This window comes from Lemur catta, chromosome 6 (assembly GCF_020740605.2).
Source record: "Lemur catta isolate mLemCat1 chromosome 6, mLemCat1.pri, whole genome shotgun sequence".
Classification (NCBI taxonomy): Eukaryota; Metazoa; Chordata; class Mammalia; order Primates; family Lemuridae; genus Lemur; species Lemur catta.
This window is the reverse complement of record NC_059133.1, coordinates 9,150,215-9,173,635: the sequence shown is the minus strand read 5'-3', so window position 1 is coordinate 9,173,635 and position 23,421 is coordinate 9,150,215. Positions and strand designations below refer to the sequence as shown.

The following is a 23,421-nucleotide window of genomic DNA, read 5'->3' as shown; positions in this document are numbered from 1 at the left end:
CCCAGATACACACAGGTACACACAAACACACGTATACTACATACGGGCACACAGAGATACACATATACTACAGACAGATACACACATACTACACACAGGCACACATGGACGCACATGTGCTTTCTGTCTTTCTCTCTCTTTCTCCTTTCCAACCCTCCATCTTCAACCAGCCTACCCTACCGGACCATATACTTTATTAAAAATATATAGTTACAAACTCCATTGTCAATCTGGGCTGGGCCTGGGAGCCCAGAGGGGCTGCAGGGAGGGACAGGCCCTCATCCTGGTCCTCGGGGTCCCGACTCTCCACCCAAGTCTAACACTGTCCAAGAGCCAAGGTGGCTGGCTTTGGGGGCCTCAAGGGGCCGGCCGGCTGGGCAGGGGAGGGGGTAGGCTTGATGGGTGGGGAGGGGTGGGGTGCACAGGAGGGGCTGCATCTCCTTGTCCTGCAGGTAAAAATGGCAGAAGGTGAATCTGGTGTCTCTGTCTCTCTCCATTTATAGATATTTACAACAGAAAGTCATGAGCAACAGGCCACAGTCATGCAAAAGAAACGCACCCCCCTCCCTCCCCCATACTAGCCCCCAGCCCACCCCAGATCCCCAAGATGTCCCCCAGCAGTCCAGCCGCCTTCCCCAAGTTCTGAGAGTAAAGGGGGAGCGTCCTTGAAGAGTTGGTGGGGAAAGGGTGGTGAGTCTGGGGGCCCAGAGCCGCCGTGGGGAGGTGCTGGGGACCCCAGGCTGACCCGGCTGAGGGATCGTGGGTCCTTCCCGGCCTGGGCTATGGAGTCAGCAGGAAGGGGTCTCCCAGTCTTTGACACCCCCACCTTCCCTGGAAGGTCCATGGAGCCAGGGTCAGCTCAGTCCTGAGTGTGCGAGGGGGAGTCCTGGCGTCCACCCCCCAGCAGAGGCTCGTGTGGGCAGCGATGCGGGCTGGGCCTGGAGGTCAGATGGCGGACTCCCTACGGTAGGAGATGTTGTCCAGCGGGAGGGTGGCCTGCATGCGCTCCAGATCCAGGTGGCTGCCAAACTCGAGCATTCGGATGATGCCCGCCTCCTCCTTGGAGCCCGCCTCCAGGCCCAGGCCCGCGGCCACAGCAGCGGCGGCTGCCGCCTCCTCCTCCATCTCCTCTTCCTCCTGGCTCATGAGGGCCAGCTCGTTCTCGTAGCAGAAGGCACTGGGCGGGGGCGGCGGGGCGGGCAGCACGGTGATCTTGCTTTCCTGCAGCTCCCGGGCGGAGCAGCAGGGTGTGCCCGCCACCTCGTAGGTCTTGTGGAAGCGCGAGTAGTCCACTTTGTAGTGGCTCTTCTCCTCGAAGACCACAGGCTCGAAGCGGTGGCCCCACAGGATCTCGCTGGCCAGGTAGGAGCTGCGGGCCTGGGTGGTCATGGCCGTGGCCTCCACCATTCCCTCAAGGATGACCACGATCTCAAAGTCCTCCGACTCCAGCTCCTCCTTGCCCATGCCGTAGAGCGGGCTGTCCTCGTCGATCTCGTGGACGATGATGATGGGCGACACCAGGAAGATGCGGTCCAGGCCGATGTCGTAGCCCACGTTGAGGTCCCGCTGGTCCAGCGGCAGGTACTCGCCCTCCTGGGTCATGTAGGGCTTGATGAGCTGGGCGCGCACGTGGGCCTCCACGATGTGGCTCTTGCGCAGGTTGCCCACGCGCCACATGAGGCAGAGCTTGCCGTCGCGCACCGAGATGACCGCATGGTGGCTAAACAGCAGCGTCTGTGCCCGCTTCTTGGGCCTCGCCATCTTGGCCATGATGGTGCCAATCATGAAGGAGTCGATGACGCAGCCCACGATGGACTGGACCACCACTGCGATGACCGCCAGCGGGCACTCCTCCGTCACGCACCGGAACCCGTAGCCGATGGTCGTCTGCGTCTCCACCGAGAACAGGAAGGCGCCCAGAAAGCCGTTCACGTGCATGATGCAGGGCTTGGGGGCCGCGGGGGCTGCCCCGCCACTGCCCGCCGGGCCCCCCGCCGAGGGCACCGCCGGGCCGGCCTCCAGGTCACCGTGGAAGAAGGCGATACACCAGAAGAGAAGGCCAAAAAAGAGCCAGGAGACGAGGAAGGCCGCGGAAAAGATCATGAGCATGTAGCGCCAGCGCGTGTCCACGCAGGTGGTGAAGATGTCCGCCATGTAGCGCTGCGACTTGTTGCTCAAGTTGGCGAAGTAGACGTTGCATTGGCCGTTCTTCTTGACGAAGCGGTTGCGGCGTTTCCGCCGGGGCACGTGGGCCTGCCCGTTGCGGCTGTGCCCGTGCATGTCCTGAAGCCGGCGTGGTCACCTGGGGAGATGCAGGGCCTGGGGAGGAGAAGCCGGACAGGTGAGACACCGGGGAGCCCAGGCTCAGCCAGAGACGCCCAGAAGGGGAAGAGGCTGGACTAGAATCCAAGACTTCCCAGCCCCAGCGGGCAGAATGTGACTGTTGGGGCAGTTTTGATGACGGGGCCTGAGCCAGTGCCCCCAAGGTTGGCCCCGCTCTGGGATTGGGGTTGGCTGACCAGGAAGCTAAGGCCATTAAAGTCCAGGTCCTAGTCTCTGTCCCTCAATGCTGCCCCTCCAACCCTCCTTTCCCCACTGTCTGGAAGCTTCCTGATACCCATCTTGGCTCCAGCTCCCCCCACCTGTCCTGCCTGCCCTGAGCACAGGGAGCCGAGACACCTGGCCCCGCTAACCTCCCTGGGTTCCGCCTCTCAGGGGTGGGCATCCTCCTGTGTGGTCCAGTACAGCGCCACCGGCCTGTGGCTCTTTACAGCAAATTAAAGTTAGATAGAAGTTTGACTTCAGTTCCTACTTGCACACGCCACATTTCAAGTGCTCGGGAGGCACACGTGGCTAATGGCCACCATCCTGGACAGAGAAGACACAGCAGCTGTTTCCATCACTGCAGACAGTTCTACTGGACAGCGCTGGGACCCGCAGCCCCACCGTAGTCTGAGCTCCTCTTTTAGACTCTCCCCTCCCAGCTTTGAGTCCCCGAGCCACAGATGCTGGCCCGTCCTGGCCCCCAAACTTGTTGGGAGCAGTGGTGGGTGGAGAACGCAGTGTGGTGGTCAGGAGGGAGGAGGGGGAGCCCTGAGCTTTGACCCCTGTGTAGGCATTCCCATCTCACAGTGGCTCAGAGAGGGAAAGCGACCTGCCCAGGGCCACACAGCTGACAGGGGACCCAGACTCAAGTAGCATCGACATTAATGAGTAGAGGTGTGTAGACCAGGAGTGGGAGAGGCAGGCGCACCTACTACCTAGCTGTGCTGCCCCTCTCTGAGCCTCAATATCATCATCTGTAAAATGGGAATCAAACCCCTCCCCCCACCACAGGTCGAAGGAGATAGTAGATGCTCCCTTAGAGCCAGCTGCCCGCTGCTTCCCTCCCGCTTCACTTCCCAGGAGCTGGTGAGAGGCTGGATTTGGCTGTCAGTGTCCCCAGCTGTCCCAGTGGAGGAGGCCCCTCTCCCCATCTGGTGGCGGGACACACCAGCTGGGCCCATGGAGGGCAGACCCTCTTCTCCCTCCCTGCCACTGGGTCCCAAGGGAGAGAGACGGTGCTGCCCTGGCCCCAGCCGCCGGCGGGGCCAGGACCCGGCCTGGGTTCCTGATAACATTTTGGCCCAGAATTATATAAGGCTGGAAGTTTCTATTTTCTGTTCTATTCTTCTTCCTGATCTAATTGTGCATCTGTGGCAATGTTTATACACTTCCCCAGTTCAGGACAACTCGGTTGCCGCAGCAACCGGTGCGCGCCAACGCTATAATTTAGAGATCAACAGCTTCAGAGCCTGCCTCTTCCCAAGAGAAACTCCCTCTCCCAGCCCAGGGGGGTGAGCCCTGCCCCTCTCCTCCCCCGCGGCCACCCCCCAACTCCGGGTTCTTATCTCAGCCCCCCTGCAAAGGAGCTCCCTGGTCCCCACAGTCCCGGGTTGGAGTCCCAGATCCACCATGTGACTTGGGTTGACTCCTTTGAACCTCAGTTTCCTCACCTCAAAAGTGGGAGCAGTGAACCCCCTTACTCTGAAGACCCAACAGGTCGTGGGGGCGTGGGCTCTGGTGCAATGCTGGCCCTGCAGAGCTGGGAGTCCCAGTCCTTCCCCGCCACCTCCCCCAGAGTCCCAGCAGCAGGGCTCCAGGTGTAGCCCTGAGGGGACTGGGGACCAGGTACGCCCTCTGGTCGACAGAGAGTTTTCTAGGAGCTCTTTCCCCCTCTGCTCTGTCCCACTGCCTTGAATGCCGGCATCAGCACTGCCGACTGTCGGAGCAGGAGGAATGTAAGACCACCGAGCTCAAGACCCTCGTGTGAGGCCAGGGAAGTCCTCAGATGGGAAGGACGTGCTAAGGGTCCCCGAGCAGGGCTGGTGGGCCAGCCCTGAGCAAGGCCTCCTCACGCCCACCTCCGAGCTCCTCATGCACTTCCTCCCTGGAAGGGAATGGGGTGGGTTTAGGGACAAGGGAAGAGAGGGCACCAGCCCAGCCCCAACAGGCCCTGGACCACCATCTGCAGGTGTCCAGAAGAGAGGCAGAGGGGACAAGAAGTGGCAGCCTGGGCCTCTGGTAGCTAAGGACATTAAGCTGCAAAGAGGGTGGGGGCCTTGTGCAAGGCCAGAAGCAAACCCAGGGCTCGGGGGACCCCGATTCTCTGCCCAGTGGGGCTGGTGGGTTGAGCTGATGTTGCAGAAGAGGCTGTTTGTGGGGGTCCCACCTTCTGAGAGGGGCCCCAGGGGTGCCCAGGGGTGAGGGGCTGAGGGAGCTGGTCTCCCCATGCCATAGATATGGGGCCTCCCCTGGCCCAGCACTGCCCACTACTCCCCATTTATGAGGGGAGTGGGAGACTCAGCCAAGCCACATGGCCCAGGGCAGCCCCACCCCCAGCTGCAACCCTCACCCCCCAGCCGCTGTCCTTCCATCACCCAGGCCCCAGCACCCATCGGCCCCCACAGTGCAGCCTGAGGGGGCACCCCTGCCCCACCCCCACAGGCCACAGCAGGTTTCCTGGGCCCCTGCCATCTGTCAGGCCCTGTGGGGGTCCCGGCGCTCCCGGCATACCCTGTGCTGGCTCCAGCACTCCCGAAGCCTGGCATCCACTGCTACGGAGCCACCCGTGTGCTGCCCCATCACCCCCAAGACCCTCAGTCTACAGTGACCTGCTCAAATAAGCAGGTCACACGCTCCTGCCACCCCTTTGGCAGGACTGAGAGGCTCACCTGCCAATGCCCAGGCTGACCCGAGCAACGCTGCCCCAAAACAGTGGACAGTAGGAGCTTGGCATTTTGCGTTCACAACTGCTGGGAGATGGCCAGGTTGTCTTTTCCTTGTTTGTCATAAGGGGCTTCCTGGGGAAGGCACATGGCCCAAGGGAAGGTGCGCAAGAGGAGGGGGCACAGGTGGCACGAGAGGGACAAGAGGCCTTGACGAGTCAGTACCATCGTCCTCCGAACAGAGATACTGTATTGAAACAAAAAACACGTGCTTGCTGTTCAGGTGCCTGCACTGTTCCTATGATTAAACTGTACGTTTCCAGACAGGGAGCCGGTCTGATTTGCGTGCGCTGAGCGTGCACTGAAAGGATGCGGTTTCGGGCTCGTTTGCCCCGACAGAGGCCCTGGGAGGTGGGGAGGGGCCGGGCCCCTCTGTCACGCTCTGCAGCATGATCTCCAGCAAGTCCTCCCTCTCCCTGGCCGCGGTTCCTCCTCCATCATGGGGCCACTCATCCTGCTGGCTTTAGTGAGACCCACAGAGCTGGACGTAAAACGAAATTATCAGCGGGATTGCTGGGGTGAGGACCGGGGTTTCCCAAAGCCCCACGTGCAGGCCGCTGGCTCATGGCAAAACCAGCAGAAGGAAGACGCCGGAGGCGCTGTCCTTTGCTCTAGGGTAGCATCCTGGGACTCTTTCAGGGGCAAACATTCTTTTAGGAAGTGACAGGGATGGGAAATGCTGGCTGCCTTCAAAAGGTAATGTCCTTTCTCGGCAGATGAAGAGTTGACAATGCTATGCCGGTTACCAGACTTTTTATTTCTTTTAATTTTACTGTGTGATGGCCTTCCAACATCTGCACACCCTTAGTCCTGATTTCACTGGACATCTAGGGAAACTGAGGCCAAGAACATGGTGTGGCGCAGTGTCCGAGGGGGCACAGTGAAGGAAAGGGGTCCTCGGGGCAGATCCAAAGGTGCCCGACAGGGCTGCCATCACTGACACCAGATGTCCTGCCCCTTCCTGAGGAATTAAAGAGGGGCTGGGGACCCTGCTGACCAGGGAAGACCAACCAACCCGGTCAACTTGTAGGTTCTCCTAACGATTTCATGACACTAAATGCCTCCTCCTTGCCTACACCTGCCTCTGCATAAGAAAAGTTGACAAACTGGCAGTAGCACTGGCAGGGCCCAGAGACCTGGGCAGGCTGCAAGGGCAAATCTCCCCTGCACACTCTGGTCACTAATGGGAGACACGGTGGGTGGCACCTCAGCTGGCCCTGCTGGCCCCAGACAGCACCAGCCCTTCCCGAAACTCAGGTCCCTTGGCGGGGTGGGGGTGGGGGGAGTGCAGGAGCCAGTGCCAGTCTGCCGGGTCCTTATGGATCTCACTCTGTCCCACCACGGCCACTGAGGTCACTGTGACTGGCTGAGACAAAGTAGAGGTGACATGACTTGCCCAAGGTCACAGCTCAGCCCTGGGCCCAGCAGAACCAGTCACCCCCTCTCTGCAGCTCCTCCCAGGGAGCGGCTGCCAACCGCTGCCAGAGATCTCACGGAGGCATCACTGTGTCCTTTGTATATTTAACAAGTATTTATTAAGCACCTACCACAGCAACAAGCAGGGTTATTATTTCTCTTCCCCAGCTGAAGAATTGCAGGCTGCAGAGTTGGGGGGTGTTGAGCGTGGGGGTCACACAGCGGAAGTGACAAAGCCTAGACTCCAACTAGGGTCTGACTGGCTCCAAGTGTCCACTCACCCTGGTCCCCAGCCTGTGGCTTCGGGCCGCCTTCCCCTGCCATAGTGCCCTGCTCAGCTCAGTTGCCCAGGCTCCGCCACCCCGCCAGGCTCCCTGGCCCCCACAGCTCTCTGACACCTTCCCCGGCTCAGCCTCCAGGCCCTGCACCCCCGAGCCCCTCACTGTCTGTCTACCCGACTCAGCTTCCGTCCAACTTCACGAAAAGAATGTGCTAACACCCATGTGTTTGGGGTAGCAAGGCCTGGCTCCGTCTCAGCTCTGTCACCTCCTAGCACGTCCTCCTTGGACCTCAGTTTCCGCATCTGCAAAACGGGATGATGATAAGAGCACCTGCCTCACCAGGCCATGCATGAGGCAAACACGCTAACCACAGCAGCACCTGCCGATGTCAGGTGCACTGCAGGGAAACACAGAAAACAGGATGACGATGATGACAAAGAAGACAGTGATGGTGAGGACCCTGGCAGACACAGGGAACTGAGGAACCCCTTTCACTGCTGGTTCCACCACTGACTGTTGTGGCCAGATGTTCCTTCTCTCGTCTGCAAAATGGGGGCATAGCTGCTGCTGGCTGGAGAGTGGGGCATGTGATGGAACAGGCCCCCAGCGCAGAGTCTGGACTAAGGCGGGAGATCGTGGCTGTTCCTGAGTCTGCTCAGCCCCCGCATTCCCTGAGCCCCTTCTGGGCCTGGGAAGGGAGGCCGAATCTCCAGCGAGGGGCAGTCGGGGCAGGGCTGAGGGGGTAGCTCAGTGCACCCAGAAGGGGTCCTGCAGGGTGGGAGGATTTCCCTGGGGAATGGGCAGAATTAACACCGTTGCCCATTTCCCAACCCTTGAGTGGCTCAGGGTCTGCCCCCGTCCCCAGCTCTGAGGCCTCTGAGGCCTGGACTGTCTGGTTGCGGGGTGGGGGGCGACTTTCTGCTCTAACGTGGGGTTTTTCAGGGAGGAAAAGGACTCAAGAACCCAGGCCCACGGCTGTTTGAGCTGTGCCCCTCACAGAGTGTATGGGGGTCAAGGACAGACCCAGCTACAGGGGAGATTGTGGCAGGGTGTTCCCCCGCCCATGGCCTTCTGCAGGCGCTGCAGGCCCTTGTCCCCTGGGAGGTCTGCCTCCCTCCTCTTCGTGAATCTGGAGAGCCCACGTCTTCCCCCTCCAGGTGCAGCAGCTTCAACTTGGAGTCTCTATACCACTTTCTGCCAGTGTGACCTTAGACAAGTTACTTAACCTCTCTGGTCCCTGCACGCATCTTTTAAGTGAAGCTAATAATAGAGCCTACTTCATAAGATTGTAATGAGAATAAATGGATCGTGCACATCACGTGCCCACACAGGGTGAGTGATCGATCGGGGCGTGTGTCACTCCCAAGGCTGAACGCTGCTGCCTCTTGATTCCTCCCCTGAATTTCAGGTGCAGCATCCCAGAGCCCACCTGGCACCTGTCCACACAGCCCTGCCAGTTTGTCCCAACGCTGCACTGGGGAGCAAGTGGGCAAAGGCAGCGGCTCGGAATCACACAGAGCTGGGCCACAGTGGGGCTCCAGCCCACCTCTGGCAGGTCACTGACGTCTCCAAGCCTCAGTGCCTCCATGTGTAAGAGGAACACAGCAACGCCCACCTGCTGGGTGGCCCTGAGGGTCAGATCTGGATTGTCGCACAGGTGCATGCCACACAGTGGATGCTCAGTAAAGCTGTTCCCCTCCTTCTTCTGGACCCCGAAATCCCACAACACACCTAGCCCCTCCCCCACTGGCCAACTTTGTGACACTGCAAAATCCCCGTGGAGCATCTGAGCATTTAGCGTGCATTTCCTCTGCACCGGTACTGCCTGAGTGCTTTACACTGATCGATTCCTATCATCTTCACAGTGACCTCAGAGGAGGTCACTATTATCCCTATTTTAGAAGACAATCAAGGCACAGAGAGATCCAGCAACTTGCCCAAGGTCACACAGCCCATGAGTAGTAGAGCCAGGATTTGGACCCGGGCCACCAGCACCGGAGCACACTGATGAGGCAAGCTGCTCTCCTGCCTCGAGGAAACACTGTCACGCCGCATACTTGCTCCCACTTGATGAACAGTATCAAGTCCTACTACGTGCCAAACATTATCAAGCCCTACTGTGTGCCATGTGCTGTGACGTCATCCTCCTGGGGACAGCGAACTGGATCATGGGAGCCGGGACCCGGGTTCCTGAGTTTGGGTCCAGCCAGAGCCTAGACACATGGACAGTTTGGGTTCCACTCAGACTTGAGCAGTGGGAGGTGAACACACTCTGCACCCCACCCGCCCCCCCCAACCACTCAACCAGCGAGCACGGGGCAGGGGAATGGGCTGACAAGCAAGTTCCCCAGAATGTCAGAGCCAAGTGTCACGGGCTGGTGGCTAGATGACCCAGAGGCCACCTGCTCCAACCCACAGGTGCACCCTTTGTGGCACTGCTGACGTCTGGCCCCTGCCCTCGATGGAGAGCTTCCCACCCCCACAGGAACCTGCCCGTCTTCCCTGCAGGGGTTGGAAGGTGACAGTGGGTCCCCAAAGGCTTCTCTTTGCCACAGCGGCGCCGGCTTCTCCGTGGTGGTGGGCTGCCACCCCCGCCTCGCTGTGGCTTCAGGGGCCCACTCTGCTTCCCTACTCCAACACCAAAGTCGCTGGCCAGTTACGGTCACTGACACTGGCGTGGGCCAGACGAACACAGGCCACGGGCTCACCCTGCTTCGGGTCCGCTGGGGAGAGATGCGGTGTGGAGACGGGGTGTCCACACGGGCAGGCGGTGAGAAGTCGTGCTAAGCGGTTTGAAGGAAAAGTGCGGCATGAAGTGAGAGGGGCCAGGGGACTGGATGTGGTCTCCGCAGGCCTCTGTGAGAGAGCGACGTTTAAGCTAAGACCTGAGGAGCAAGTAGGAGCTATTCAGGAGAGCTGTGTGTCTATGTGAAAAGCGGGATATAGAACATTCCAGAAGTTTGGTGTGTTGAGAACCTGCAGCGAGAACAGGTTGTGGCAGTGGAGTGGGCAAGAGGCTGGGCAGCCCGGATGGTGGGAGGTTTTGCCTGGCGTGGTTTTTTTGATTTTCCAGTGAAATCTTTAAGACAAACAGGAATGGGGAATAATACAACAAGCCCTGTGTATCCACCACCAGGCCTAGGAAATAAAACGCCCCAATATGGTCCCAGGGGTGCCTGCCGTGGCCCAGCCTCTGAGGCCTGCACCGTCTGAGCACGGCGCCGCCACTGAGATGAGATGGAGGCAGGTCTCTGTGGCCGTTGTGCGGGGCACAGCCAAAGCAGGACGCTGGTGGGGAGGCGATGATGGTGGCTGGAGCTGCCAGGACGGTGGCAGAGGGGCTCAAGAGAAGGAAGTGGATTTGGACGCGTTCCGGACAGAGACCCCAGGGTTTGGCTGTGGGGAGGAGATGGGGGCAGGAGGAGGGGTGCAGAGTGACAGACAGGTAACGGTGGGAGACTGGCAGAGGACCAGGTTTAAGGAACAGCAGTTTCTAGTGTGCGGTGACCTTGGGCAGTCCAGATGGAGACATGCCCCCTGGATGTCAGATCCTGAGCCTCCAAGGGAGATCTGGGCGGAGCTGGGAGCGCTAGATCGTGAACACCAATGACACGTCACGCTGTGAGAGTGGGTGGCATCGCCTGGGCCAGGGGTGTGGAACGAGAAGAGGCGAGGGTCTTAGACCAAGCCTCGACAAGCCAGGGTGGAGCAGCAACTGCAAAGCTGGCGGAGGCTGAGCACCCAGAGAGCGGCGGCCACAGCAGGGCAGCCCGGCCTCCGAGTCGGGAGGGAGCTGTGGGCAGAGTCCCCAGGTTGGCCCGGCCCAGCGCAGACCACCTGCTGCCACTTCTCCACCCGGATTCCCTCCCTCCCCTGCCAGAAAGGGTGAAAACTCTTTATGAGCTCATGGGGTGGGGGGGGAGGTGCCGGGGGGGGGGTGCAGGATCAGAGGTGACCTCAGTGGGGTTGCTGGCCGTGGTGGGGTGTCTCCCAGAAATTCGGGGGCTGGGGGCTAATGCCCTCCACTCACACACGCACAGGATTTCCCCGAAATGTGCCACCGGCCCAGCAGAGGCGTGGGAGCAGGGAGGGCTGAGCTCCCGCCTGGCTTCCTCCCCTGCTCCGCGCTATTAGGAAGAGGCCACCGAGTGCCAGCGCCTGTGGGCCCCCGGTGCTGCAGCCCAAGACAGTCACACACGTGGGGCATGAGGCAGCCTCGCCTGCCGCAGCGTCGTCACTGGGAAACGGCCCAAATGCCCATCCACGGACGGCACAGCATGCGGCTATAAAGATGCGGAGACAGCTCTGGAAGGAGCGATGTGGGTCTTCGAGATGTATTTTTAAGCAAGAAAAGGCAGCAGTGATGAGCAGTGAGTATAGTAGCTACCATTTGTGTAAAAAGGGAGAGAGGAGAAATTTATAGATACACATATTTGCTTGTCTCTGCCTGTCTGTGGACGGAGACCCAGGAAACTGGTGACACTGGCTGCCTGCGGGGAGGGAAAGCAGGCAGCTGGGGACAGGGTGGGAGGAAGAATTCTCACCGTATTCCTGTTTGTGTCTTTTTAATTTTAGAACCATATAAATGTACCTATCGGGAAAAAAACTACATGAAAAATTTTAAAATTAGTGTATGCATATGTGTATGTTTCAGGGAAGGGTCATAGTATTCAAAAGGGACTGTGACCCCCGAAAGTCTGAGAACACTTCACCCATGGGCCGTGTGGCTTTGGGAAAATACCTTAGCCTCTCTGAATCCCATCCATAAAGTGGGGATGCTGCAAAGGTAAGCAGCAGAGGGCAGGGGTCTGTAAACTGTAAAGTGCAGACACCCTTCTTGAAGGGGGTGAACTTACATCTGCTCTTCCTCACCTCCTACTCTCCCCTCGGCCAACTCCAGTGCTCCTCTTCAGCCCCCACCCTCCCAGCAGCTCCAGGGGAGGCCCCTGGCTGGCCTTTGGCCCTCACCTCCCTCCTGGAGTCCTCTAGGCCCGAGGGCCCCTGTGGAGTTGCCCCTCAGCCTCCCTCCTCCTGCACTGCCCAGCCCGGCCACGCTCCTCCTTCCCTTCTCCCCAGCCCCCCTGTGATCTCATCCCTGCGGTGGCTGCAAGCACCAGCCGGATCTCCCTCCCAAGCAGTGACAGCAGACTCAGCTCCCGCTCTGAGTCTGCCGGACATGGAAGAGGCAGTGCAAACCCAGCACAGTCAGCACCGAGCGATGCCCCCACCCTCGCCGCCCTGCAGCCCCATCTCAGTCTGTGACCCCTCCAGGGGGCCGCTCAGGCCTAACACCTGGGCATCACCGTCCAGTGCTCCCCAAACCCAACCGCAGTGACAAAGGCATAACTGACACGCATTTAGTGTTCACCGGGGGCCAAGCCTTGGTCCCTCCTGGGGGCCTCACCACACCTGAGGATTGTCATCCCACAGGGGGCTCAGGAGCAGGGGCTCACCCAAAGCACATGAACTGCGGGACCCTGGGTGCTGGCCCCACACCCAGCCAGTCCAACCCGCCCAACCCGCAGGACCAAGTAGCTACTAACACCCCAGCCCCAGTCCGCTCCCCCTAAACCCGGGCCTCCCTGCAGTCCCTTTTCTCAGTTCAAAGCCCCCTGGCTCCCCGGGGCACCCAGGAGGAACTCCCAGCTCTTGGCTGGTCCTGCCCTCTCTGCCCTCAGCCCCTCCACCCCACCCCCACCCCAGCCACAGGCCTTCCTTCCTGCCCCTTGAACACACCAAATTCGTTCCTGCCTCTGGGCCTCTGCACTGGCTGTTCCTTCTGGTGGAAATTCTCTTCTGCAAGACTCTGCAGCTCACTCCTGCCTACCATTCAGGTCTTGATTCAAAGGCTGCCCTTGAGGTTCCAAGAGGTCCCCAGACACTCCCTGGCCAGTTTCCTGATCTTCCTAGCAGCCCTTACCAATACAAACAGATCTCATTCGCAATGTCCTTCAGGGCAGGGACCCTGAATCTCAGAGCCTGGCACTTAGTAGACACTTAATAAACTGGCAAAGAAACATGATGATTTCAGCTAGCCATGATTTCCGTGAAGGATCTAAGCAGAGCAATGTGACCAAGGAGAAGCTTTTGTTGTTGTTGTTGTTGTTGTTTTTTGAGACAGGGTCTTGCTCTGTTGCCCAGGCTAGAGTGCAGTGATGTCATCATAGCTCACTGGAACCTTAAACTCCTGGGCTCAAGTAATCCTCCTGCCTCAGCCCCCCAAGTATCTGGGACTACAGCCACATGCCACCATGCCCAGCTAATTTCTTTTTTTAGTTTTTGTAGAGATGGGGTCTCACCATGTCGCTCAGGCTGGTCTCAAACTCCTGGCCTCAAGTGATCCTCCTGCCTCAGCCTCCCAAAGTGCTGGAATCACAGGCTTGAGCCACTGCACTCAGCTGAAAAGCTATTTTTGATACTGCAGTCAGGGAGAACCTCCCAGCAGAGGTTCTCCTCTGAGTGGAGACGAAGAGACCTTCTGTGTCACTGGACACAAGCACAGTGACCATGAGCAGAGGGGAGAGAGGATAGAAAGTCTGAGGCCTTGGGCCTCTGTCTTATGCTCCACGGTAAGCACAGGGCTCTTCCCAGGTATCCCCCAGGTGTCTGGGGGTGCAGGGCATCCATCCTGGCTTCATGCCCCAAGGTCGTGGCCCGGGAAAGAAGCTCCAGGGATGGGTGGCAAGGATATGTGTGGGGCCTAGTGGGAGAGAGCAAAGCAGACAGAGGCCTCAGAAGGCTCAGAGACAGCAGGAGGAACAGTTAGCCCTGCCCCTGCCCCAGCACACCTGCTCAGCCACAGCCTCCAGGGACTGTCACTGATGGGCACCTGCCACGCGCAGGCAAGGTGCTGCACACTTCCTCTTCATTCCTGACCGTCTCCCTGCCGGCTCCTAAGGCCAGGGAATCTCAAACTCCAGGCGCCCCTCCATTCACTCATTCGTTCATTCACCACCCTACATGTATGCTGAGCTGGGACAGCATCTGCCTTCCTGCCTGCTGTGTCCCCAACACAGCACAGTGCCTTGCCTCGGAGGGCACACTGTAAATAATTGTCAAGTGAATGAACATTTCCTGAGCACCTACTATGTGCTAGGGGAAGAGAAGTGAATAAGACACAATCCTGCCTTGCTGAGCTCCGTGTGTAAGTGTGTGAGGACAGCAGCCAGGGGGTCTGCACAGCCAGAGGGCTTCCAGACAAGGTCCCCAGGAAGATGTGGGCAGGAGAACACCAAGATGCATGAGCAGAGAGCAGGGAACTTGGCCCGTGCAGGGACCTAGGCCTAGAGGTGGTGGACCTGGAGATGCTTGGGGGCCTGGAGCTGGGTGGGCCGCAAAGCAAGGGAAACGAGGCTGCTTCTGAGGGCAGGACGGTGGCATCCTGGAATTCGTGGCACTTTGGAGCATCCAGAGCGAAAGGAATGTGCACATTTGAGCCTCTGTCCGTGGTGCCGCCAGGGTTTCTATACAGGGCAGTAGCTTTCAAACTTTTAGACCAAGACCCAGAGTAAAAACAAACACACTGTTTTTTATTGCTACTTATTATACAATAACATATGTTTTCAAAGCTGAACGAAGAGCAACACAAAATAATACTTTCTCTCACTATGTAGTGCTTTGACATTTTCTTTCTTATTTCATTTAAAAAAATAAGTAATGCAACTCACTAAATCAATTTCACAACCCACTAAAGGGCGGGGATCTGTCTGCAATTTTAAAAACTCCGGCCTGAGGGTGGCTTAGGAGCTGTGAATGGGTCGAAACAGGGACCTAGGGCATGTCTTGAACCTGTGACTGGCCATGCTGGGACAACAGGTGTTTGCAGGCACAGCATGGGGGGAGTTGTTGGAGGTCATGGGGGGACACTTGGATCAGTCTGTTGGACCCTCAGGCTCGTAGGACCTCCACGAGCAGCCCAAACAGGGGCCCTTGGAGTTCTGGGTCCAATCCCTTCCCCTGGCCCCATGTTAGAACCCCCTCTTCTCCCCTACTCCCCCCAACAGGTGCCATTCAGCGATTGTTGCACACCTCCCAGGACAGGGAGCTCACCCCCTTCTCAGGCAGCCCACTGGATTGTTTGGAGTGAGGCTCTGCCATGCTGTTGATCCTGCTGGTAACTAGCTCCCTCCTGTGACTAGCTGGCCATTCTCTTCTTCTCTGTCCCCTGGCCCATCATCTCAGGGACCGGGATAGCTCCAGCACACAGCCATGGCCCTCTCTCTGCTCCCCCTCCAGTTCCCTCTCCTCTCTGCTGCCCAGTCACTGCCTGGTATCTGGGGGACAGCCCTGGAGCCCAGCAGAGAGAGGCTCTTTCCAAGGTCAGGTGGCCTCAAGATATGCAGCTGCATGGCGTGGTGCTGGCACTCAGCCACTCGAGCAGGTCTGGGGGGCTGGGGAGGCACAAGGGCTCAGCAGGGAGCGAGGGCAGCAGGATTCAAGGTAATGCCAGTGAGTGGGGGCAGGGGTGGGGCCTGGAGACCAAGCCCAGTAGTTGCCACAAAGCAGCTCATATCAACAGCAGGTCATGACACAGTCACAGACTCACAGGCTCAGGGGACCCTCCCAGTATCCCTCGGATGCAAGGGCACATGCCCAGCCCGATGGGGCAGAGGGCGGAGGCCCAAAGAGGGGACAGAGCTGTCCAAGGTTACACAGGCACTCAGGGGTGGAGCTGGACTTGAACCCAGATCCCATTCATGGGCCTCAAGTGGGACTACTGAGGAACTCTGGGGTGGGGACAGGAGACGGGCCACCCCTCCTGTCCTGTCAGGAGCAAGTGGGTCCCTCTGGCCTCAGAGTGCACTGTGAAGGACACAGTGGGAGGCAGGGATAATTAGCAGAACATTCCAGAGGCAAGTGGGATTCCAGGAGAAGTGAGGTAAGAGCAGTGTGGCGGGACTGGGACTCCGCTGCCCTTTGCTGGAGTGACTGCAGAGGGCACCTAACCTGGTGCAAGGTCCAAAGTATACCAAAAGCCCCTTCTGCCTGCTCCATATCTCCCACAGCCATCTCCCCTGTATGGCCTTATGGGGTCCCCTGATCACCATCCCATCTGTCCCCCAGGCGGACTGGCCTGGGCTTCTCAGGCCTACGAGGGAGCAGCTCCTGCAGGGCGTGGGGTGGGGGCTGGGGAAGAGCTTCGCTGGGGTGGCCCAGAGGCCAGACGGTGAAGCCTGGTGCTAACTCTGCCACCACCTCGAGGATGGGCACACCCTCCTCTGGGCCTGAATCGCCCCTTCTGGAAGATGGGACCAGCTCCGCCTGCATGTATCCCCCCCTCTGCGGCCTAGCTGAGGCCCCCTCCTGTCCCTGCTGTCCAGGTGGAGCCATCATGCGCTTTGTCGACAAAATGAAAAAACCAGGCACATCCCCTCAATCCCCCTGGGTGGTCTCTGCTACACAGAGGGGCAAAGAGAGGCTCCCAGAGGGACAGTGACCTAGTCAAGGTCACACAGGGTCGGTGAGGGCCGAGCTGGGATTTGATCCCAGGCCTGCCTGACTTGGGCGACCTTTCTCTTACTGCTGTGACCAAGGGCTGCTGCCCCTGCCCCTCTCTGCAATCTGAGGGCTTTCTCAGGAGAGGGGGCTTAAAAAGGTCCAGACCCTCCTTGCCTCTCCCCCTCCAAATCCCATCCATAGAGGGTGTCTTAGAGAGAGAGGAGGGTGGCACCCCGGGGGGCCCATGAGGGTGCAGAGGAGGCAGGAGCAGCCCTGGGCTCAGGTCCAGCCCCAGCTCTGCCGCGTGACCTTGGGCAGCCCCTGTGGTCTCTGGGCTGTCTCTCCGTCTCTCGAGGGAGGTACTGCAGAAAAGGCAGATGCGGGGACAGACTGGGATCCACTGGGTAAAGCTGGGGGACTTTATCCTTCGTCCCACCCCAGAGAGCTCCTCTACCCAACAGCACCTCCCTTCTGCCCCGCGGGGGCCCCCTTCTGGATCCCCCCAGCAGGCCTGGACCAAAGCTCCCAGCTGACAGGTCACCATGACAACGCTGCCTTCTCCCTACACAGCTCCCGCTGGGGTCGGGAACACCAAGGACCACCTTCCATGGCAGCCCACAGGGACCCTCTCCATGACCTGCCAATGACTCTCAGAGCACCTCACCTCCCCCTGCCCACTGAGGCCAGGTGCTCCGGCTGTCGGCACGGCAGCTAGCTGGTCAAGGACTGGCCAGGTAGCTCTAGGGAGGAGCAGCTGAACTGTCACGGGGAGAGAAAGGGGAGTCCCAGGCTGAAAGAGATGCCCCCACTCTCCTTCAGGAGGCCAGATGGAGGGCCCTGGAGTGGTTGGAACCAGGCACAGGTAGAGGAAGGACACACGGCTGTCCATGCCCGGGGCCGTGCGCAAACCCTTGCTTCTCTGAGACTCGGTTTTCTCATCTGCAAAGCGGGGGTGACAGTTCTCACAGGGTGATGGGAGGATTAAGTGAAATCATGAATAAAAGCCCAGCACAGAGCCTGGCACACAGGGACCAGTCTCCCTCCTGCAGCAACACCCCCGAGAAAACCTCTTTGTCACCTGCAGCAGCACATCGATCCGTGCAGCTCCCGCTGTTGGGAGGAGGCCGTGGGAAGGTGTGGCAGGGGACGCAAAGGGCCAGACCCCAGCACCCGCCCCTCCCTCTCCCGGCCTTAGAATCTGGCAAAATCCACATGTTCAAATCTAGTCCCAGACACTTTCCACCTGTTTCCAGCCAGCCACTCCCCTTGCTGAACCTCAGTTTCCCCTTCTATAAATGAGGAGAACCACCTATGTCCCAGGTCTTCCAGGTTCACCCCAGGGACCAGATGGCAGGCCACAGGGGCAGTATTGGCCAAGGCCTCTGGGAGGGGGGGGCCCAGACCCAGAGCAAGCCAGCGCGTGAGCCCACCCCTGCCCCCCACGCCACACCCCACCCACCACCCCGTGAGCGCCTGTGTGCGCGCCTGCAGGAGCGCGCGTGTGTGACTCAAGGTCTATTCATAGCTGAGCTCCACCAGCTGCAGCGTCACAAGCAGAGGGGCCTCAGCCCATATTATTATTTCAATTACCATCTGAATTAAAAGTTTGAGCAGCGATCAGCCCACGTAGCCAGGGGAAGAGGGAGCAGGAGAAAAATAAAGATGAAAAGGAGAAGAAGGGCTGTGCCTGGAGATCCCCACACCCCAAGGAGGGCTGTGTCCGCAGAGGAGGCTTAAAGGTTATGCCTGCCCCCAGGGTGCCTGCTTGTCCTGTCCCTTACCCAGGACCCAGGGTCCCCGTGAGATGGGAGGAGCACTTTGAGATGACAGCCCAGCCACAGCTACTTTGTGGAAACAGATCATTCAGTCCAGAGTCTTTGGCACACAGGTGGGTGGATCTAGCTGAGAGGATGAGGGACTGACCTAGGGTCACACAGGGAACCGCGTCTGAGGCTGTTGTCTCTAAGACCCTCTCTTGCCAGGCAGGTCCCACGCTCAAAGCTTCCCCTGTCCTCTCCAGGCCACTTAACACCATATGACACCATCTGACGCCATCTGCAGGTGGTCCTGGGGGCAGGGTGAGAAGGCTGGAAACTGCTGTCCCTGCTGGTTTCTCTGTCCTGTTCCCCTCTACCTGTGCCTTGAGCCTGACTCTCCTACTTGCAGTCCTAGCCTGGAGCCAGCATCCTCTCAGCCCTCTGCACCCCCAACTTCCCACCATCATTCCAAAGGCCCCTCCTCACCCACTGGCACAGGGGACAAAGCCCTGGGCCAGGGGACAGGCAGCCTGGCCCAAATCTAATTCTCTGGGTACCTTTGGGCAGGTCATTCCCTGTCTCTGAGCCTCAGTCTTCTCATCTGTAAAATGAGTCCACCCCTTCTGTGTGGATCAGTACCTGTGTCTTCCGAATGGAGCCCCCAGAGCACCCACAGGATCCCCGAGGCGGTGTCATACTGTGGGGGCGACCAGACCATATCCTGCCAAGCCCCGGCCCAGGGGAGGAACATTTTCCACTCTTCTCCCAGGGAAGTCCCAGAGACAACCCCTGAGAATCGGACCAGTCTGAACGCAAACCAGGTTCCTCTGCTCCCTTGCTGTGTGACCTTGGATTCTTTGAGCCGTGGCTCCGCATCTGTAACATGGGGACAACAAATCAACATTGCAGGGTTGCTGGGAGGATTAAATGAGAATTTGCAAAAGCTCCTAACCAGTGCTTGGCGAGAAAACGTGAGTTTCCCAGCTGGGAAGCGGGAAGTCATGGGCGCTGCTCCCGCCTCCTCCTTGGGAAATATCAAAGGCTCCTGGGGTTTTGGAGGTGGAGATGGCGTTCAACCTCACCCATAAATCAGTCACCGGGCCAGGTTCCCTGCTTGAATAGCTCTGGGAATGAGGAACTCACTATTTCACAAAACATCCACACCCGCTCCCCATCTTTCTACATCTCCAGCTCTGGGAATTTTCTAGAATGGGCCATAACCTTCCAACTTAACCCCATATCCAGCCTGTCCCTTCCTGGGGCTGCCTGTAACTGGCTTTAAAATGAGCTTGAAAGATGCTCCTCAAGGAGGCCGAATGAAGGGTGGGAGTAACTCCCAGGGGCAGCAGGGTGAGGGCAGGGGGCATCAGGGAGGGGAAGGGAGGGGCTGAAGCCAGAGCTGGGCCCGCTAAGCCCCTGGCTCCTGTCTGGGCTGCCACAGTGTTCCCCAGGATGGCTGTGTACCTGCCTATCTGCCTGTCTGTCGGCTTCTGCCCCCAAACCATCGCTGCAAGCCTGGAGGGTCTACTTCCCCTTCTGGGCCTCAGTTTCCACTTTCGTAAAATGAGGGCATCAGATCAGTGATTTAAGCCCCAAGGCTTCTGTCTGAATTAAGACCCTCCCACTCCGCCTCCCCACCCGCTGCCTGGGTTGGCCTGCCCCCCACCTCCAGCCCAGGGAACCACGGGCCCCTGAGTGCCTGAGGAGTTCCCACCCCACTTCATATCAGCACCTTGGAGGTTGCCTTTAAGGATTCTACATCCCCAATTTACAGGTGAGGAGATGGAGGCATAGGGAGGTGAAGCCACTTGCTCAAGGTCACAGAGAGTGATTCAAAATTCAGGACTCCCTCCTGTGGGCCCAGGAGAGTGGCAGGACTTACAGGCAGCTTTTTTCAAGAGAGTCACCAAGAGCTTGAGTGGCCAACTGTTCTTTACACAGATGTGGACTCTGCATGGGGGTGGTGGCCAAGGTCACACAGCAAGGCAATGACAAATCAGAGTCCTGAGCCGAGCCTCCCTGCCTCCCAGGTCCCACCAAGCCAGGGGAACAGCAACATGGCCTGACTTCCCGCCCCAGTCCTGGATCTCCCCAAGATCGGAGCCCTTGTCCTGCCTAGGCCCTGCTTGTCTGTGCCCAGGAGCCCCCAGCACCTAGCCTGAGGTGGGAGGAGTGAGCAGGAAGGCAGGACAGAAAGTTGAGGGCTGGCTGCGTGCCCCTGGCCCTCTGGCCCTCCTCTCAGGCTCCCCTCGTGCAGGGGGAGCGGCGGTGGTGATGTAATGCACTCGGCTTTCGTCCCGGTGCCAATCTCAGAAGAGAGACGACAGATTGCGTGAGCCAAATTTGGCATCCTAGGGGGAGAGGCATGAAAAGTGGAGATGTGGAGGAGAACAGAGGAGCCTGGGGAGGTGGGGAGAAGCCCCCTGCCCAGCAGACCTGCAGGCGCCTCCACTCCCTCTCTCAGGCCCTCACCTCCTCCCCAACCCACCTGGCCTTGAACCTCCCCCTCCTGGCTCTGAGAGGCCAGCCTGGCTGCTCCCCGGCCCCTGTGCCCCGTGCTGCCGGCCCCCACCCCCACCCCGCCACACTGCTCCAGCTCCGTTTCCCACCGCCGCTAGTTTCCTGGTTACCGTGTTGCTGGTTGTCATGTCGCTTACATGTCCTCGTGACTCAGTGGTCCCCGCAGAGGGGCCCCCTCCTCCTCACACCCTCCTTAGCACTCGCCCCCGCCTCCCCCAGATCCACATTAAGAAGCAGCCCTCCTTGTAAGCCCACACTGCTCCTCCCCTGCTCTCTTATCCGAAGCTGAGAATCTTTCCGCAGCATCTCCTGGAGCTACTTCATTCTCTCTCGCGCGAATGTCTACGAACCTACTATGCTCCAGCCTCATGCAAGCTGCTTTCCGAGACCTGACACAGTCTGTAAACTGCTCACCACCCTGACGAAGTCAGTACCATCATCCTCGTTCTCCGGTTGAAGAAACTGAGGTTCAGAGAGGTCAAGCCAGCTGCCTAAGGTCACTCAGCAGAAACTCAGCCAGCTCTATTTGGTCACAGTTACCCCAGAGGTTTTTTTCTGAGAGAGCAGCTTTCTTTTCAAGGCTAAACAGAGGGGCTTGAGGAACAGCTTCCAAGCCCCAGATGCACCCTCTAATTCCGGGACGTTCCTACCCTTGGTCAGTCCTCTATTTCTAGCCATATTCCCCTCACCCCACGTCTCCCTTAGGGAAAAGTGAATCCTTGCTCCCATCTGCCCAGCACTCCCCAGCCTGGGAACAGCTCTCTGCTCATGGAGCCCAGGGCTCCCCTTGGAGGTCAGTAGGGCAGACAGTAATGTCCCCATTCCACAGATGTGGAAGTTGATGGTCAGGGAAGAGAATGACTAGCCCAGGGTGCTGGTTTCTCAGCTAGCTGAGCTAATTTCTGGGAGCCTGAATGGAGGATGCATAAGGCCCATGACCCAGTGTGAAAAACCCCAGAAAGAGTCCATCCTCCCAATGGAAAATAGAGTCGAATGTTCCAGGCTCCGATTTGGATACGGGTCAGCCCAGTGGCCAACAGCCTTTGCTCCTCCTGTGTTGCACCCACCCTTTATCCTGACTGCCCTGTTCCTCCATTTGCTCCCCTCATCACAGGCCAAGCCAAGGCACAGCGTGGCTCTTGGGCCCCTGAAGTCCTGTTAACTGCTCCCCAAAGGCCTGAAGCCATGGAAGTCATGAGACTGGAGGTGCAGGATAAGCAGAGCCAATGATCACGTTATGCACACGGGCTCCAGCCCCTCTCCCAGCCTTGCATGCGTGCACCCCCCCCCCAGCTCCCCTCAAGCTCCTGCTCTTGCAGCCTCATCTGCCACTTGGCCAGGCCGCCCTGCCTCTGGCCCCTCCGACGCACCTAGCCTCCCATCTACCAGAAGGGTGGGTGGGAGGCAAGGAGGTCGTCCTGGTGGCGGAACATTCTGCGTTGCAGGGGAAGCTCTCCCTGCTCAGGGGCTCGTTCAGACCTCTCTTTCCTTGGGGGGCACCCCTCACGGAGGAGAAGGCAGTCTCTGCCTCTCCCCAGCCTGTTTCTACCACTGTGAAATGTGACACGACTCATTTGCTGGACCCCTACGCCCCCGCCCTGGGGTCACCTAGCACAAACTAGGTGCTCACACATGAGAAGCGGGATTTCGTTCCCCCTCCGATCCCAGGGCCGTTTGCAGAGGCTGCAGTTGGGGAGGTGGAAAGAAGAGACAACCCCCCCCTCCCCGTTTGCCACAAGTCACCTGCCTTGGAGCTCCCCGGCATGACAACCGGGGGTGGGTGGAGGCAGGGAAAGGTCATGGCCGGGGCACGAGGTCAAGACCCCTTCACCCACCTCTTCCCCCTTCCTGGCCACAACCCAGACCGCGACGCTCCCAGACCGACAGAGGGTCAGAACCCGCCAGCTCCTGGGGAGTCACGGGACCGCGCCAACGCGCGCCGGGCAGCCAGAACCCGGCTCCAGGACAAGGTTCGGAGCGGCCTGCCCCGGGACACACAAGCACTCGGCGGGACAGACGGACGGACAGCGCCCGCGGTGGGCGAGCGCGCGGCTTACCGCGGGGCGGAGGGTCAGACGAGTGTCCGGGAGGCGGCGAGCGGGCGCTGCATCCCACGGCGCGATCCGGCGGGCGGCGTCCCGGGCGGGGAGAGGGGAGTCCCGGCGCCCCCTTCCCGCGAGCTCGGCCGGCCGGCCTGCGCTCCCCTCCCCGGCTGCCGGGCGCTCTGTGCGTGGGTCTCAGGGTCTCCGCGCGTCCGGGCCGTCCCGCGCCGCTCTCCGCGGGCCGCCCAACTTTCAGCGCTGCCCCGCGCCGCGCCCTCGGCGCCGCCTGGGCGTCAGCATCGTCGGGAGCCGGGCCCGGGCTCAGAGCGCCGGGGTCGGGGGGCCCGTGGCGCCCGGCCGCCCGCGCTCGCGCCCCCCTGCCCCGCCGGCGCCTTCGGGTCGGCTGCCCCGCGCTGTTCGCTGTTTCCCTCGCTGTCACTCCGTCCTGCTGGCGCGCGCTGCCCTCCGCCCTGCGCTCGGCTCCCCGGCCCCCTGCGCTCCGCCCGGCCCCGCGACCCCCTCGGCCTCCGGGCCTGGGGTCGCCCTCCGCGCTCCCGCCGGCCGGCCTCTGCCGCCACCGCCTCCCCTGCTCCCGCTCCTCTCTCCGGCTGCCCTGGGTCTCCGCCGCGCTCCCCGTCCCTGTCCCTCTCCCGGTCTCTCCTGCCTCCCTCCGTCTCTCTCGCTCTCTCCCGCGGGGTCT

General features: G+C 59.8%; 1 protein-coding gene across 1 annotated transcript; it reads right to left on the bottom strand.

The window, feature by feature from the left end:
- Window positions 1-475: 475 nt before the first annotated feature.
- On the bottom strand, window positions 476-22,954 carry KCNJ4 (potassium inwardly rectifying channel subfamily J member 4). Its single transcript, XM_045552867.1, has 2 exons — window positions 22,737-22,954; window positions 476-2,319 (listed from the first exon to the last, which is right to left on the bottom strand). The coding sequence occupies exon 2, from the start codon at window positions 2,278-2,280 to the stop codon at window positions 946-948; it is 1,335 nt and encodes a 444-aa protein (XP_045408823.1). The 5' UTR covers window positions 2,281-2,319; window positions 22,737-22,954; the 3' UTR covers window positions 476-945.
- Window positions 22,955-23,421: the final 467 nt, after the last annotated feature.

What these genes read in the sequence shown, in the direction of transcription:
- KCNJ4 (XM_045552867.1), bottom strand. Translation starts at nt 2,280, where the DNA reads ATGCACGGGCACAGCCGCAACGGGCAGGCCCACGTGCCCCGGCGGAAA.